The 16,340-nt window shown below is 47.5% G+C and overlaps 1 protein-coding gene across 3 annotated transcripts in view; it reads right to left on the reverse strand.

Moving 5' to 3' along the window:
- The window catches only part of TANC2 (tetratricopeptide repeat, ankyrin repeat and coiled-coil containing 2), a gene marked incomplete at both ends in the record, with an annotated part of 215,383 nt that overhangs the window by 79,062 nt on the left and 119,981 nt on the right, over window positions 1-16,340 (reverse strand). For all 3 annotated transcript variants that reach the window (XM_082494745.1, XM_082494744.1, XM_082494743.1), the window contains one exon: window positions 10,475-10,738. In XM_082494745.1, the coding sequence (XP_082350871.1) occupies window positions 10,475-10,738 (264 nt within the window). The remainder of the gene's footprint in view (window positions 1-10,474; window positions 10,739-16,340) is intronic.

Here is a 16,340-nt window from a genome sequence, read left to right on the forward strand (position 1 = left end):
TCATTTTTCCAATTGATATAAAACCAGTTAAAACTAAAAGTTATTTCCTCCCTAATGACCCATCAACAAAAAAATAAAATAACTCGGGGTTTTTTTGAAAATTCCCATTAGTCTTTGAATAGAGGATCAGTTTTACAGTATGATTATTAGCAGATTTTTTTTTTTTTTTTTTTACTTCAGTCTTCAGGAAAACACCCTCATAGAAGCCAATCCTGTGCACACCGAGGAAATACTGCACTACAAACGCGCTGGGCGCCCACGGAGCGCGACCCGCAGTCCTCCAGGGCAGTGCAGAGCCTCCCGTTAATTCCACGGGATTTTCAGTGCCAAATTGTTCTTCTTAAGAGGCACAGCCCACACGCCACACGCAACCCGTACTGCCCAAACCGTCTTTGACTCTCAAAACGTACGTGACGTGTTTTTAGGTGATTGTTTCAGACGCAGCAGCTGGTGGCGGCTCCCCGGGCAGCGCGGAGCTTTCCTCAATCAGTACTAATTGCGCTCATTTGAAACTTTGTGGAAAAAAACCTCCTTGAAGAGACTCGCGGGGAGAGCACGCCCAGGTTTTGAAGCTCAGTTTTTCAAACTCTCTCAGGCGGCGCCATCGAGCACGGCACCTCCCCGCTCAACACACGGCTTGCTTTGACCAGAGGCAGCAAACCAGCACGGGAACCGGCACGGGAATATTCTTTACCGTGCAATATTGGCACTTCTACTGCTTTCCTCCGAGAAAGCTGCTGTTAAGAGGGTTTTGTTGTTCGTCTCTTTTTTTTTTTTTTTTTTCCTTTCTCCCCTTTTTAAGTCCTCAAACGCAGCTTTTAGAACGGCTTCAGATGAATGGAGTTCTGTGATATTTCATCTCTTACATAAAAGCCGCAGTTAACAGACCAAGAGCCGAGCGCTCATTCACGTCAGCCCCATCTCCTCCTCACCGCCTCCTTACGGGCTGCAGGATTTTCCCACTTACGATGCAGGGAAAGGTTTGCAACATGAAGCCAAGATTGCTGGAGCCTAAATGACGGGCAACTGGTCACCCCAGCTCTTAATGCCAAGCTGGACTTTGGAGACCCCCCCTTGGGAAGTGGTTCCAGCTGGCAGCTCGAAGGTGGGTTAGCCACGATGGGACTCGTGATGGGTTCCGAGGAACGCAATTTTGCCAACACTTACTGAGCTGTGTAATTAAAAAGCTTTTCTAATGCGAAGGGCTGAACGATCTTTCAAAATTGCTTTGATCTTCTAGGATGTGGATTTTGGTGAGCAAGAGAGGAAGGAAGCCTCAGAGCCGTTCTTCACACTCCCCCAGGAACTGAGGTCTACGGAACGGCAGCACTCAGACTTTTACTACAAATCAAGAAAAGACGGTCAACTCTGCTTGCCCCAGAACAGCAAACGGCAAAGGCATGACGACCCAACGGCGCTAATTGCTGCACAACAGGCAGAAAGGAGTTTCTGAAGCAAACAGCAACCGAATATTTTTCAAGTCCCTACAACACACACACAGAAGAAGAATTGTTTCATTTCCTGGGAAGAACCGCAATCCTGCCGCTGGTTTTTTATTTTTCTTTTATTTATTTAAAGACTCTGCATTTCAATTGCGCTCCACAACCACCTGAAAGGCGGGTGCAGAGAGGTGGGGTTGGTCTCTTCTCACGAGTTACAACCGACAGGACAAGAGGAAATGGCATCAAGTTGCGCCAGGGGAGGTTTAGGTCAGACATTAGGAAAAACCTCTCCACTGAGAGGGTTATCAAAGACTGGAAGAGGCTGCCCAGGGCAGTGGTGGATCACCATCCTTGGGTGTATTTAAAAGCCGTCTAGATATGGTGCTCAGGGCCATGGTTTAGAAGTGGGCCCGGTAGAGTTAGATAACGGTTGGGCTTGATGATCTTAAAGGTCTTTTCCAGCCATAACGATTCTCGGATTCAGCCCCTGCCGTGGCTGTGGACCGAGCAGCCAGCTGCAATCCCAGATGTTTTGCAGGGGCAGACTGTGTGCGCTGCCAGGGAGGAGTACGACGATGGCCAGTGGCCTCATTTACTGTCGGTCCTACAAGAAGCGAGGAGTTATTTCTCATCAACACAAGGCCTGGCTCTCTTCCCACCTTCATCATCATCATCACCATCATCATCATCATCATCATCTTCTACAGCTGCAACCGAGGAGACTGGTGCCCGACGCACTGCAGTCAGCGCGAGCTGCCAGATCCATTGCACATTTTGCCACAGGTTATTTCGGCAATTGTCGGTACAACTCTCCTGCCATTTCTCAGGCTGATGAGCTGAGATTTATCTTCCTGATTTAGAACTGAGGAATAATTAAAGAGATCTAAGGCCAGAGGAACTAGAAGTAATTTTTCCTGAGAATACGCTTCAGTACTTCAAAAATTATGCAAGATCAATTTATCTTAGAAAATATAAAATGAAACCGTTGAAAGCGTCCCCGCAATTCTGAACCTTATCCTGCCTAATAAGACAGAGTGACTGCAGATAAAACACGAGGGAGAAAAAAAAAAAAACCACCCTCCTCAAAAATAGTATTTGCATACTGCAGAGGCAAATCTCCCAAGGAAATGGCAAACAAATAGTGGAAGATAATTTAGTTTCAATGCACTGTTTGAACAACAAACACCAAACGACCTGACTTGAAATGGGTATTTGGCAGCCCGGGGAGGGGGTGGGCTCTGCAGCTGGGTCTCCTGGGGGACACGGCAATAAGGGGGGGGTCGCTGCTCCCATCTGAGTCACCGGATTCTGCTCGCCATGACTGATGCGCAGATCAGATCCCATTATTACATGTACCCCAAACTCAGGTTCCTTACAGCTGTATTAATAAATAGGCTTCGGATTTAATGACTTGATTTTCAGCTGGATATCTGGTCTAAGTTATCAAGAAAGTGTCAAACGCAAATGGGACCATATTAAGTTTTGGGGGTTATCCGAAGCATCTTAGAATCACAGAAGAGTTTGGGTTGGAAAGGGCCTTGAAGACCATCCAGTCCCACCCCCCCTGCCCTGGGCAGGGACACCTCCCCCCAGCCCAGGTTGCTCCCAGCCCCGTCCAACCCGGCCTTGAACACCTCCAGGGATGGGGCAGCCACAGCTTCTCAGGGCACCCTGCGCCAGGGGCTCACCACCTCACAGTCAGGAATTTCTTCCTCATATCTCATCTCAACCTCCCCTCTTCCAGTTTGAAGCCATTCCCCTTTGTCCTGTCACTCCATGCCCTTGGAAAAAGTCCCTCCCCAGCTCTCCTGGAGCCCCTTTAGGCACTGGAAGGGGCTCTGAGGTCTCCCCGGAGCCTTCTCTTCCCCAGGCTGACCCCCCGCACCTCTCCCAGCCCGTCCTCCCAGCAGAGGGGCTCCAGCCCTCCCAGCATCTCCGGGGCCTCCTCTGGCCCCACTCCAACAGCTCCGTGTCCTTCTGCTGTGGGGACCCCCGAGCTGGAGGCAGCACTGCGGGGGGGGTCTCCCCAGAGCAGAAGAGAGGGGCAGCATCCCCCCCTCGCCCTGCTGGCCACACTTCTTCTGGTGCAGCCCAGGATACGGTTGGCCTTCTGGGCTGCCATCGCACGTTGCCGGCTCATGTTGAGCTTCTCGTCAATCAGGCCCTTCTCCTCAGGGCTGCTCTCCATCCACCTTCATTTCTTCTCTCTCCTTGGAATAATTCGTATGAAGAGCTGCACCTCAGTCAGAGTTTAACCATACCCCATCGTGAAAGTAAAAGCAGAAGAAAGGCGCAGGCGTTTGTGCCGCTGCGGGGCCTGCGCAACAGCACCTGCTCTCCGGCAGACCTCACTAGAGCTGCCTTCCCCCCGCGACAGCGCATTTCGTTCAATGCCACATTCCTCTCGCTGCTATTTGCGTATCCATCCTCTCCCCTCGGGCAGAGGTAACGGCATTCTTAACAAGCTTCTGCTCTGCTCCTCCCCTGTGCTGCTCGAGGGCTCTCGCTGCGGTGTCCCCTCTCTCAGTTTGGTCTCTCCACACCGGATCACCGCCCTCACCCCGTTTACGTGACCTTTCCCGGACTCCTCCAGGAAAACCATGGGACAGAGGGAAATACGCACATGTTTCAGTAGTAAGAAACCCATTTTTATGACCAGTTTCTTCCAATCACTTCCATCGCCCGCTCAAATACTGCCGCCCGACCGCGTATTTTTCTGACCGGAAGAGCGAGAGGTATTCGCTTTTCTGCAAGTCACACTTTTCAAGTCACATTTTATAACCTTTCTTGTACTATTAGCTTGGGTTTTTTTCCCTCCTGCGGCGCAGGCGGAGGCAGACAAGTCTGCCAGACGCTCACACCTCCGCCAGGACCACCCTGAGAGGACCAGCCGCCAGATGCCGGGACAGAAGATGCTCCCCGAGACAACCGCTGCTCACGCCGGTCGCAAAAAGACGTAATTTCCCGGCGTTTGCGCCAACCCTGCCCTCACCTTCGAAGATATACTTTTCTAATGGATAAAGAATTTAAAGTTAATAACTAGTAGTGTATTTGCTGCTATTTTATATTCTCCAAGAGGAAAAAAGACGGGAGCTGGTATTACATAAGGGCATTTTAATTCTCTATTAACATTTAAACAGACCTTAGAACCCTTCCGTGTGGTCTAAATACCACGAGATTTCATGTTTCATTTCACGGGTAATGGAAATCGAATGAGGCGTTCATTGTGTACGCGAAACGCGAACTTTCCTAAGAAATTTGTGTCCATTCAAAAATCTGAATGCCCAACTCCCGTGCCAAGCGTCTTCTGACGATTAGCATGAAAAATGTCAAAGTATAAAAAATGAATTATTGTGCGTCTTTGCCCGGGATGGGGTAGGAAGAAAATACAGTTGAAGCTTTGAGTTTCTGGGAAAAAGAAAACAGCAGAGCAAATGGATGCATATGCGGCTGAACCGAAAAAGGGAGTTTTAAAGAATTATTTTTATAGTGGTTTTTTTTTCTTGGATCATAACCTCTTGAAAAGTGCTGCCCTCTCGTTTCGGAGCACACACCATCTCTCCCAACAGGTAAAAAGTTCTGCACACACAGGTAAAGATCACCTTTTTTTTTTTTTTTTTTTTTTTTTTTTTTTTAAACTTTTGGGGATTTTTGGAAAGGTTTTTATTACCAACTCAGGACTGTCTTCCTGAAACCGTCACCCAAATCACTGGAGACCAGGGAAATGCAACAAAAAAGGGAATTTTAATTAATTTTTTTGGTACTTTGCTGCGGCTATCAGTGCCGTAAGCGCGTCAGGCAGCGGTACAGCCGGTGTGCACAGGGCTGTGGGCGCAGTGGAGAGACACAGAGATGTTCCCGTGTCATCACCCCTCACATGGACACTCGTTACCTTGGCTCCACGTCTTTCTTCCTTTCCATTTCCTCCCTTTTTTAAAAAAAATCAAAAAACAAACCTGCAAGATTTGGGGTTTCAGTTAGAACTGGTGATTACTGGGTTACGCTGTCTGAGTGCCACACGGCAAGAAAAATTGCTGTTAATACCGGAAGAATGATGCAACATTTCTTTGTACTGAAAAAGCCGTGTTCAGGAGAGGTAACACGTACCTCCCAACACTCCCTTGTCTTGACTACGTAGGAAGGGAATTTCTTTAATTAGAACTAAGAGAATTTTCAATTTGCTTTTTTGTGGGTGTCTCCCCCCTGTTAAATTAACACAGTATAACACAGCATTGGTTAAACAAAAGAAAAACGTGTATTAATGGAATTGAGCTATAATGTTGAGGTTAACAGAAAATCTAATCACTTCCCTGGGTGCAAATGATTTAAAAATACTACTTTAAAATCCTGAAATGTTAATGTGACTGACTGTGGTTCTAATCTAATAATACTCTACATTTTACATGGTTCGGGATGGAGTTCACCAAAGTAGAGCAAATTTTAAAATAAGTGTGAGCATACGGCTACCACGACTAAACCGGATTTTTACAACTCTTTCCCCAATAATACAGTCATCATGTAAATGAAGTTGTCTCAGATCACTGAAGTCAGTAAGATTACAAGAATTCACTCCAATTTAGAGCCTCAAGAGGGGTTTAACAAAAGCAGTGTAACACCAAGGAGACCCAGCTGTGCCCAAGTGGCGAAGCCGGAGGTGCTGGCACCTCTCAAACGGAGCGAGTACGGGAATCTACCTCCAGCAAAACGCTGCATTTTTCCCCTTATTTTCGTGTCCAACGTGGCTGAACAGTTATGCTAAAGCTTTTCAGAAAATTCAGCCATCTGACCTTAAAATTCTGAGTTCAAGCAGCGTAACGTTGGCACAATTCTAAGCTACTCAATGGACGACATTAAATCTTCGGTAAATCTTCTCCAACTCCAAGAGACTATGGGAAGCCGAGGGCCGATAGCCACGAAGGGCTGCCGTTCCTTGCGTCTACCTGGAGTGGGATATGTTTCGGTTTCCAAGATGAAAGCTACACAACCGTTTCCTTCCAGCTGGTTTTACGCAATTTAGCTGCTGAAAATCTAAATTTCTCAGGCTGCGCTGCGGCAACAGGCGTTCTCGGGAAAGATAAGGGGAACGCATCGAGGGAATCACTTCTCTTTTTGAATTGACAGGGACTTTATAAGTAAAATGGCAGAAATAGTATAATCTAAAAAATATCAACAAATCTTCAGATTGATAAAAACCCTTGGAATTCCAGAGAAACATAACTAAAAAATGCTGAAAGCATATTCAGCTCCCCCAACCTGCGAGAAAAAAAAGTGCCGGAGAAATGGTAACTCAATAAGAAGATCTTGAAAAGATTCCCTAGGGAGATCAAAAATACCTTTTCTATATCAAAAGACAAAAAAGACAACACGGAGCCAGGCTGGGCTCCTCTCTGCCTCTGTGAAGACAGTCTGCGAACGGTGCACGAAACCAATTTCAGGAGCTGAACTGCGTTTCCAGCTTTGAACAGGCTTGAGGAATGCGAAGGTGGACGGGCTGAGCGCCTGAGCTGCCCCCACCGACTCTCAAGGGGGGCTCTGAAGTGCGGTGGCACTGATTTAAATACACCTGAGAGCTCTTCATGTGGGATATTAGGAGAAAAGAACCAGCAGCTCTGCTCCCTGAATTTCTTTTTTTCCCCCTCAAGCACAGTATTGGTGCATAGAGACTACGCTCACCTTCTGCTTAATTTTCTTCGAATTTATGATTAGCACTTTACCTCGCAGCCAAGCTGTGAGCAATTTGTTCTCCGTAAGTTATGTGTGACCCGGTGACCTTTACGTTCTCCTGCTACTGCAAGAAGGATAATTTGCGCCGACCCTTCTGCAGCACAGCTCCCCGTTCTCTCGCGAGTCAGGTTTTTGCGATGCTCGCTGCCCGGGCAAACAGCAGCTCCTTCGGACTTAACACCATAAAATTGCCTATCGGTGTCTACACTCCGTGCTGTAACTCCCTCGGTGTCACTCACCAGGCGTGCTCCCAGCGAGTCGATGTGAAAGACGGGCTCCCGCTGCTCCCACAACTGGGCTTTTAAAAACCCCCTCCTCTCACATACACGGTAACCCATCAATCTCAGCGATTTACCAAGACCCAGATGTGCTCTACCAAATCTAACACCCACTTTGGCATTTTACCATACACAAGAACCTACGGTGCTGGTTGGGGGTTTGTTTGTTTTTTTTTTTTTTTTTTTACAAGACAAAGTATTTCCCCAAAAAAGTGCTTTTAACTGTTTCTGAAGAAATATTACGCAACGAAGCGCAAGACGAGATCAGTAGGTGTCGGGAGAACTGCTCCCAGTAGTAAGCCCTTGGGTGAGCAAAGGGATGCACTACACGGCAGCGACTGCTGTTTGTAAGCCTGCTGTAAGAAGGAACATTTTTGTGCCATTTTGGAAGATATTCAAGGGAAAAGCTTAAAAAAAAAAGAAAAAAAAAAACCCCACAAGGTGTAAGTGCTGCCATGCTTTGGTTCCCAAGAATAGACCGTTTGTAGACAAACTCAACTGCATTTGAAAAAAAAAGACAAGACCAATCTGTTTTAGCAAAGCTGTGGTTTCACGGTTACCTTAAAATGCGGAATACCACCAAAAGAAAGGCAGCTTTCTGCCCCACTCCCTCCACACTAGTTAATTTGTGGCTCAAAATTAATATACATATTTTCCAGAGGGTTAATTTTCAGTCAGATTAGTCTACTGATCTGGTTCGTCAAAGGGCTACTCAACGTGTAGCGCTGCTGCAAGGACATGGAGGTGACAGACAGCACAGGATCAACTCTTTGGGCAACGGCTTAAGTCACCCGTGAAACTACATCTGGGTTCCCTCCCCCATCATTCAAGTACACGGATAACGAGGTTAACCCACCTGGGGAAAAAAAAACGTACAAATCTATTACCTAGAAAACAGCATTTTCTGGTGCCACAAACTCATAAGAGAGAACATGTCATCATTCAATGATAAAAGGTCGAGCCAAATCTTGTGCTCTTGTCCATAGTTACTACCACAGCGATTTATCCTGGGATATACGAACTGTGTTAGCTGACATACTACTTAAAAGGAGCAAAAACCCCACAAAACAAAACCAGCCAGAAGGATCAGGTGTTCCCGAACCTTGTTAGATAGTTTTCTCTTGAAACCCTTATCTGCCTCTAAACGCATCAGGCGAGCTGACGACTTCCAGAGTCAATTAAACCAATACACACACATTGAAATTTATGGTACCTGGCCCGCCCTGTTTTTTTTGGAAGGTGTTGATGCGTTTAGGAGAAATGAATCTAAAGCAACGAGGCCATGCAAGTGGAGTTTCCCGTTCTTCCTACCCCCTTTCCATTCCCAAATCCCAGGCTTTTCGTCTTTCAGCCGTTAAGTAGCACGCGGTGGTGTACCTCCACGCTCAGGGTGCCCACATTTTAGCATCTACAAAATCTCATTTCCACATCGCTTTTAGGCTTGTGACTGTCCAAAGTGGGATTAAAAAGGAAATCTAATCTGGTTATGCAATGCAGCCCGGGCTGCCCAGAGCCGCTGCTTGAACGGACAATATCCCGGGCTCTGTGCCGTCCGCGCTTTCCGGAGCAGCATCCCTGCTGCCAGCCAGCAGGAGAGTCCCGCGGGGCTCTACAAAAAGACAAAGACCGCATATCTCTGTGTGTCTGTACAGACAGACATACAGACCACCGCAGCAGAACGCTTAACCCCAGAGAAGTTACCCAGCCAGAAAAAAATACGGGGCAGCAAAGCAAAGGAGAGTAATTCCAGGCAAGCAGCTTTTCAGCAAAGCTTTAGTATTTTTAATCCCATCTCTTGTTTCCGTCTTAGCTCTGGAGCCCCCAACATAGGAAAGACACGGAGCTGTTGGAGCGGGGCCAGAGGAGGCCCCGGAGATGCTGGGAGGGCTGAAGCCCCTCTGCTGGGAGGACGGGCTGGGAGAGGTGGGGGGGGTCAGCCTGGAGAAGAGAAGGCTCCGGGGAGACCTCAGAGCCCCTTCCAGTGCCTAAAGGGGCTCCAGGAGAGCTGGGGAGGGACTTTTCACAAGGGCATGGAGTGATAGGATGAGGGGGAATGGCTTCAAACTGGAAGAGGAGAGATTGAGATGAGATATTAGGAAGAAATTATTGACTGTGCCGGCGGTGAGCCCCTGGCGCAGGGTGCCCCGAGAAGCTGTGGCTGCCCCATCCCTGGAGGTGTTCAAGGCCGGGTTGGACAGGGCTTGGAGCAACCTGGGCTGGGGGGAGGTGTCCCTGCCCAGGGCAGGGGGGTTGGAACTTGATGATCTTCAAGGTCCCTTCCAACCCAAACCATTCTACAGCCCTGCTGTTACCATCTTCAGGGGGCACCTTAGCAGGGTGCTGTTAGAAGACACGGGTAAGGTATGTCCCAGCATCATTTAGGAATCTTTCAAACAGCTGACATGAAATTAAATGAAGAAAATGGTGATGTTATGCTGAAACAAAACATTTCAGTCATTAGCAAACCCCAGTCACTGCAAAAGCCAAACCAGTGCGTGTAAGCGTGGGCACTGAGACATCCAGGGCAAAGTCCACCAAGAGTGATGGGATCAGTAACAACTTCTCTGTTGAGAGAAAGTATCGTAATTCTCTTGACTCCAAAGTTCTTAAGATCTTTGGGGAAGATCAGACACTCGATTTTAGTTATAATGAATCCTTTGAAACAGTAGCAACGGCTACGATGTCTTGGAATTATGTGGTACTTTAAACCCAAGATTATTTGCATTGTAATGATAGCAAATAATATATTTTTTAAAATGTATTCTCCAATAATCTTACAGTTGTACAATTTTGTAAAAAAGCAACCACAGACTGCTGAAATAACTGTTAAACATCACCAGAACCAGTTTTCCCCGCAGGAATTTTCCATTTAGAAGCAGTAAGTCAAATGAAAAGACAATCTTTGTCACACTTAATGATGATGACTACAGAAAGGAGATTTCTCTTCGGTTAACGAGAAGACGACAAAGGCTGTGACATGCATCTACTGTGTCTCCCTCTCACCTAAAGGCAAAGATGCTCATTCCTTACCTGCTACTGAATTTGGCCGTGGCATAAGGTAGAGAGGAATAGACTGCACGGACTGGGACAAGACCGTCTCCAGGTTCCTCTCCGGGATTTTGTTGAGGCTGTAGGTGGAAGCCGTCATGTTCTCGTCCACGCGGTACAAGCAGGAGTCCATGCTGGATTTCTGGGACTGCCAAGGTTTCAGGTTTCCTCCAGATCCAAGTTCTTTACTGCTTTCCCCTCCATATTTAGTGCGTTCCACATTTTCTGAGTAGCTTGTCAAAGTAGCTGGAAGGAAGAAATTATAAACAAAATGAGTAACAAAGAAAGAATTGCTTGCACACACGCTGCTCTACCCCGACTTGTGCAATGCAAGAGCCAAACATGATGTTCATCATGTTTTCCACATTCACATAAATCAGAGATTATGGAATTTAGTTTAATGATACTGTTTCTGCTTACTACTTCTAAAAGAACATTTAGGCTGTAACGTTTTGGCTCATACTGTTAAAAGCCATTTGTAATCACAGAGAGTATTAAAAATCGTGTGCAGCATTGTATTCAAATACACAATTCCAGAAAGAGCAGAAATTATTAAGGGAAAAACATTTGCGGCGCTCCCCATATCTTTTAATTTGCATCGTAGTTATGTAGTTGCAGCAGTTTATAACCTTGCAACGCTGACGCCGAAAAGCCGCAGGCACAGACAGCCCCACTCGACGCGCAGGGACAACCGGCTCTCGTGGATTATTTGGTTCAGGAACGGAACCCAATCTCTCCTTTGACCGACAGCAGGTTTTTATGAAGCTTTAACCGTAATCCACACATTTTCCCTTATACTATTTCATTATACAGATCGGGATCGTTGCTGTACTGACTTTCCCATTGGGATGTGACAATACTACACTGAGCCCCACCACGAACATCTTCTCCCTGTTGGTATTTTCTCTTCTGGATTCTGATGCAATTATCCCCTGGCTGTAACTCCCTTCGGGCCGTTGACCTTCCTTTCATCTTTAATCTCCCACCAATTCGTTCAAGGTCATAATCAGACCTCTCAGGTCCTGAGAGCAGGTCCCACCGCCCGCACCAGCTTATCTGAGCGCGCCAAACTTGCCCGCTCCCTAACCTGGGGGGAGGGGGAGTAAAAAGAAAGAAGAGAAAAGAAAAGAAAAAGACAGATCACAAACCAGAGCTCACTATCCTCTCATGGCCCCAATCACACTCATTTCCACCGCTATTCAAAACCCCCAAATTCAACTCGACCCCGAATATCCTGAAGCCACAGACGTGCCCTGTGCTTGAGGATCTACTCGCTAAATCCACTGAAATCCATCGTTTTCACTTAGCTGTGGTAAATACCTTTCCCAGTCCAAATTCTCAGCTAATTTCTGGGCCATCTGTCCCTGGACAGAACAGTGTGGATCTACCGCTACTTGTTCGCGGCACCAATCCCCCCGGAACGTCTCAGCAGGGCGGCCCCCCTGCCTTCACCAAAGCCCATTCCTCAACCGAGGGAGACGCCTCCTCGTTAACAAACAGCGCAACGTTTATTTTTATATTGGTAAACATAAAGAGCAAATTACTCCACAAACTCACACGCTTTCAGGTTAAAGCTTTTTCTCTGCCAAGTTTTAAGGGTAAAGAGCCTAGAAAAGAAGTTCCAGCCAAAGAGCACCTAAAGGAAGATGCAGTCTGACTGCAAATGGGTAAGGGCTATTTCCTTTGGTTTCCTAAACGCATCCAGAAGCACGGAACTACACGTTTTAGCCAGTTGTTTACATGTTGAGTACAGGAGTAATTTCAGTGCCTGACATTAGGCATCCCATGTAAATTCTCAGAAATACCCAGACACACCTGACAAAAGCGGGGGCTCCGGCCGGCGCTGAGGACCGAGGTGCCGAGCGGACCCCTGGCCTCTTCAACTTCAGCGTCCAAGGACTAATCTGGCTTAATTACACATGTTAAATGACGTTGTAATAGGCACTAGAACTAACTGCTTACATCTCAAGTCACAAAATCATCATTAAAAAAACCCCAATAAATCAAGACTTGTCATTCTCACCGCGCCTATTCTTTTCCCATCCCAACAAACTCCACGCCGCCTCGACCTCTACCCCTTTTGCTATCATTTTATTCCTCAGTATTTGGTTTCTTGTCTATGCAGCGGGACCGATATCTTCATATCTCATGGAGTGTTCCAAATTTTAATTCTTTGTAACATATTTTGAAATTTAAAGCCAACATGTGCAACTGCTAAGAACCAGTATTTGTCTCTTGGCATTTAAACATAGGCTGGCTGTCAGGTAAACATATTTACGCTTTAGCGTAGGAAAATAACGTGAAAACAAGAAACAGATGTTCACGGATTTCTCTCGCTCCCTCAAATTGTTTAATATTAAGAAATATGTTTGAAATGGTTTTCTAGAAAATCTCCAATTCAAAGTCTGGGGCTGCAGCGCTAGGCGTACTACCTTGTCTGTTTACAGAAAAAAATAATCCATCGATCCATTAAAATCCATTAATTTTAAAAACCTATCTCGGTACATCTAATTAACCTTTGTAGAAACACATCAGCAGCTGCAATCGGTCTTCTTCCAATACATCAAACTGAGGAAAAACAAAATAACTATGTGTCAAAATAAGTTTTCTCTAAATGAAGCAACAAAAAAAGAAAAAAAGAGCTAATAAATCCTGCTGGTCCCTTTTCTAATCGTCAATTTGTGTTCATTTTAAACATAATTTCCACTGTTTTACACTAAAGCTTTTTTATGTGCAAACTCTTCATTGAATCAGGTATTTAGGATTGTTCCCTGTGGATTAATTTACCTTTTGAACAGCCCTGGATGATATAAGTGCTGCTACACAGGCTGGAAGCGATTGCTCTGTGGACTTAATCGCTTCTATGAGCTATTTTAAACCAAACCAATTTTGACTTTATTTAAAAGGCAATAGCGTAAGGCTAGCTACGAGCCAGCAACGCGATCCGGCGGGCAGAGCGCATCTCGGGGGGGGGGGGGGGGGTGGAACTGGAGCCTCCTGATGGCACGACCCAGGGACCCGTTCAGAAATCACAACTTCACAGTCCAAATTTGAGAAAGCGACATCCAATTTCAGAAAATGCACATTATCTGCACTGACTGCGGTTGATGCAGTGTGAGGCTCGGGGCTAAAAAGCTGGTAATGCTTGTACGCAAAGAAAGCGCAAAGATTTGGTCAGCCCTGAAGTGGTCAAGCAGTCGGAGCAGATGATCATGGTAGGTCCATCCCAACTGAAAAAATTCTGTTCCCTTCCATTCTGTTCCATTCTATTCTATTCCATTCCGTTCCGTTCCATTCTGTTCCACTCTGCTCCTATTCCCATTCCCATTCCTTGGGCAGAAAGAACTTCTCTCCGTCCCCGATAGGATCAAGCCCATCAATACCCACAACCAGAAGGAAATCTGCAAAATAACATTATTTCTACAAGTTTGCCATATTCATAGCAGAGCTGCAGAGGGTATTTTAGGACAGGGTCTGTGCTTGTACGGTTGGGGTGCGTGAGCCCATCTCCCCACCGCCTCCCGCGCCGGCCCCCGCACAGGATGAACTGTGCTTTACACAGCACTAATCTCTTTAGAGGGTTGGTGGGGAATGAAGACCCACCCTCGGGATGAATCCTACTCACAGTCACAACAGTCATGGTTGGACTTGATGATCCCAAGGGTCTCTTCCAACCTAGACAATTCTATGATTCTATGACTCCTCTTACGTCATTGATATATCTAAATTATATCTACATGTTAAAAATATTCTGGGCCTTAATCCAGATGCAGAGAAGCCGACTGGAACGGGCAACAGCAGCTCCAAACTAACGTGATGACATGGCTGTCCACACTTCCATCGGCAAGCGGACTCCGGTGTCCATGGAACGCAGGAGAGCACCAGAATGTCACATGACACTAAAAATGGACTCTCAAGTGAAGATTCCTTCTGATATTACTACTTCGGTGAGATCGAACCTCTAAACCACAACACAAGTGTTCTGTGCTCATCCTTTGATATCTTACGGGTCCCATGAATTCTTTGCAGCAAGGGTGGTGAGACTCAGGTTGCCCCGAGAAGTTGTGGAAGGGTTCAGGGTCAGGTTGGATGAGGCTTTGAGCAACCTCATGTAGTAGTGGAAGGTGTCCGGGCTCACAGCACGGAAGTTGAAAGCAGATGATCTTTAAAGGTCCCTTCCAACCCAAACCATTCTATAATTCTATGATTTTTAAACCCAAGGATACCTAATTAACCAAAAGCTCACAAAAAATGCAACCTCTCAACCGACAGCACGCTCTAAATTTGGGGAAGATAAACTGATGACCTCCCAATCCATCAAAGAGCAGGAATTTTTGCCTTGAGCCACCTGCTGGGAGGCAGATCTTTCAACCCAGAGCCTCTACCAGACGATACCCAGCGCATCGGGACGTGATGGGACACGTTAAGCTGGGGCTGCCACGACAGGAGCGCGCCGGGACGCGAGAAGGGCCGCAGAGACGCCGTGAGAGACAACGTGCTTTTTTACGTGAGGCTCTTTTCCCTGCTGAACCCGGCCAGAAAGAACAACCCTGGTGAGAAAAAGCAGAACATGGCAGTGCCGGGGTCCCGCTGCCCCGGAGCTGGAGGGCTGCGATCGCGCGGACCACTGCGTGTGCCGGCGGCCGTCGGGAGCAGAAGAGATGTCGCTGCCTCGAGGAGGCGCGGAGAGGGGTGTTGCAGGGGACGGAGTAAGATGGGAGCAGCCACGGAGTCACAGTGAGCGTGCGGAACCCGACAGCCCTGCAGAAAGATCTGAGGTTCTCTATAGCACTACAGTAATTCCATTATTAATATAGATGTGTATATATTTCATATATATATATATATATATGTATGTATCTCCAGTCTCAGCCGGCCCAGTCTCACACTATTTAATATGAACACAGACAGAATTTGAAGCATGTAAAACATCCGAGCGCTGTCAAACAAGTTAATGAATAATTACACGGAGAGCCCCTCGAACGAGGGGATGCGGACAGCGTGTGCCCCTTTGCAATCCCCTCTGCGCCCTTCTCCGAGGATTCACAGAATCACATAGTCCCAGACTGGTCAGGGCTGGAAGGGCCCTCTGGAGCCCCCCCAGTGCCACCCCCCGCCAGAGCAGGGGCACCTCCAGCAGTGGCACAGGACATGTCCAGGCGGGTTTGGAATGGCTCCAGAGGGGGAGACTCCCCCCCTCTCTGGGCAGCTGTGCCAGTGCTCTGCCGCCCCCACAGGAGAGAAGTCCCTCCTCAGGTTGAGATGGAACTTCCTCTGCTCCAGTTTGTGCCCGTTCCCTCTTGTCCCGTCACTGGGCACCACTGAACAAAGACTGTTCCCACCCCCCGGCACCCGCCCTTTGGGGATTGATAAGCGTTGATAAGATCCCCCCTCACTCTTCCCTTCTCCAGACTGCAAAGCCCCACGTGCCTCAGCCTGTCCTCATCAGAGAGATGCTCCACTCCACTCATCATCTCCGTAGCCCTTTGCTGGACCCTCTCCAGCAGTTCCATGTCCCTCTTGACCCGGGGAGCTCTGAACTGGACACAGCGCTCCAGATGTGGCCTCCCCGGGGCAGAGCAGAGGGGGAGGATGACCTCCATTTCAGATGACTGTTCCCACCCCCCGGCACCCGCCCTTTGGGGATTGATAAGCGTTGATAAGATCCCCCCTCACTCTTCTCCAGACTGAAACACCCCAAGTGCCTCAGAGATTTGCCGAATCTCTTCCTACCAGGTTTCAACACCGCCGATTAATTGGTTAATCAGGTATCCCTGGGATTTGTACCAGCAGCAGCTGCAGCAGCGTGGAGCAGCGCAGCCTGGGCGTCCTGGAAGACCCGCGGCCT

The sequence above is a fragment of the Vanellus vanellus genome (assembly GCF_965231255.1).
Source record: "Vanellus vanellus genome assembly, chromosome: 24".
Lineage (NCBI taxonomy): Eukaryota > Metazoa > Chordata > Aves > Charadriiformes > Charadriidae > Vanellus > Vanellus vanellus.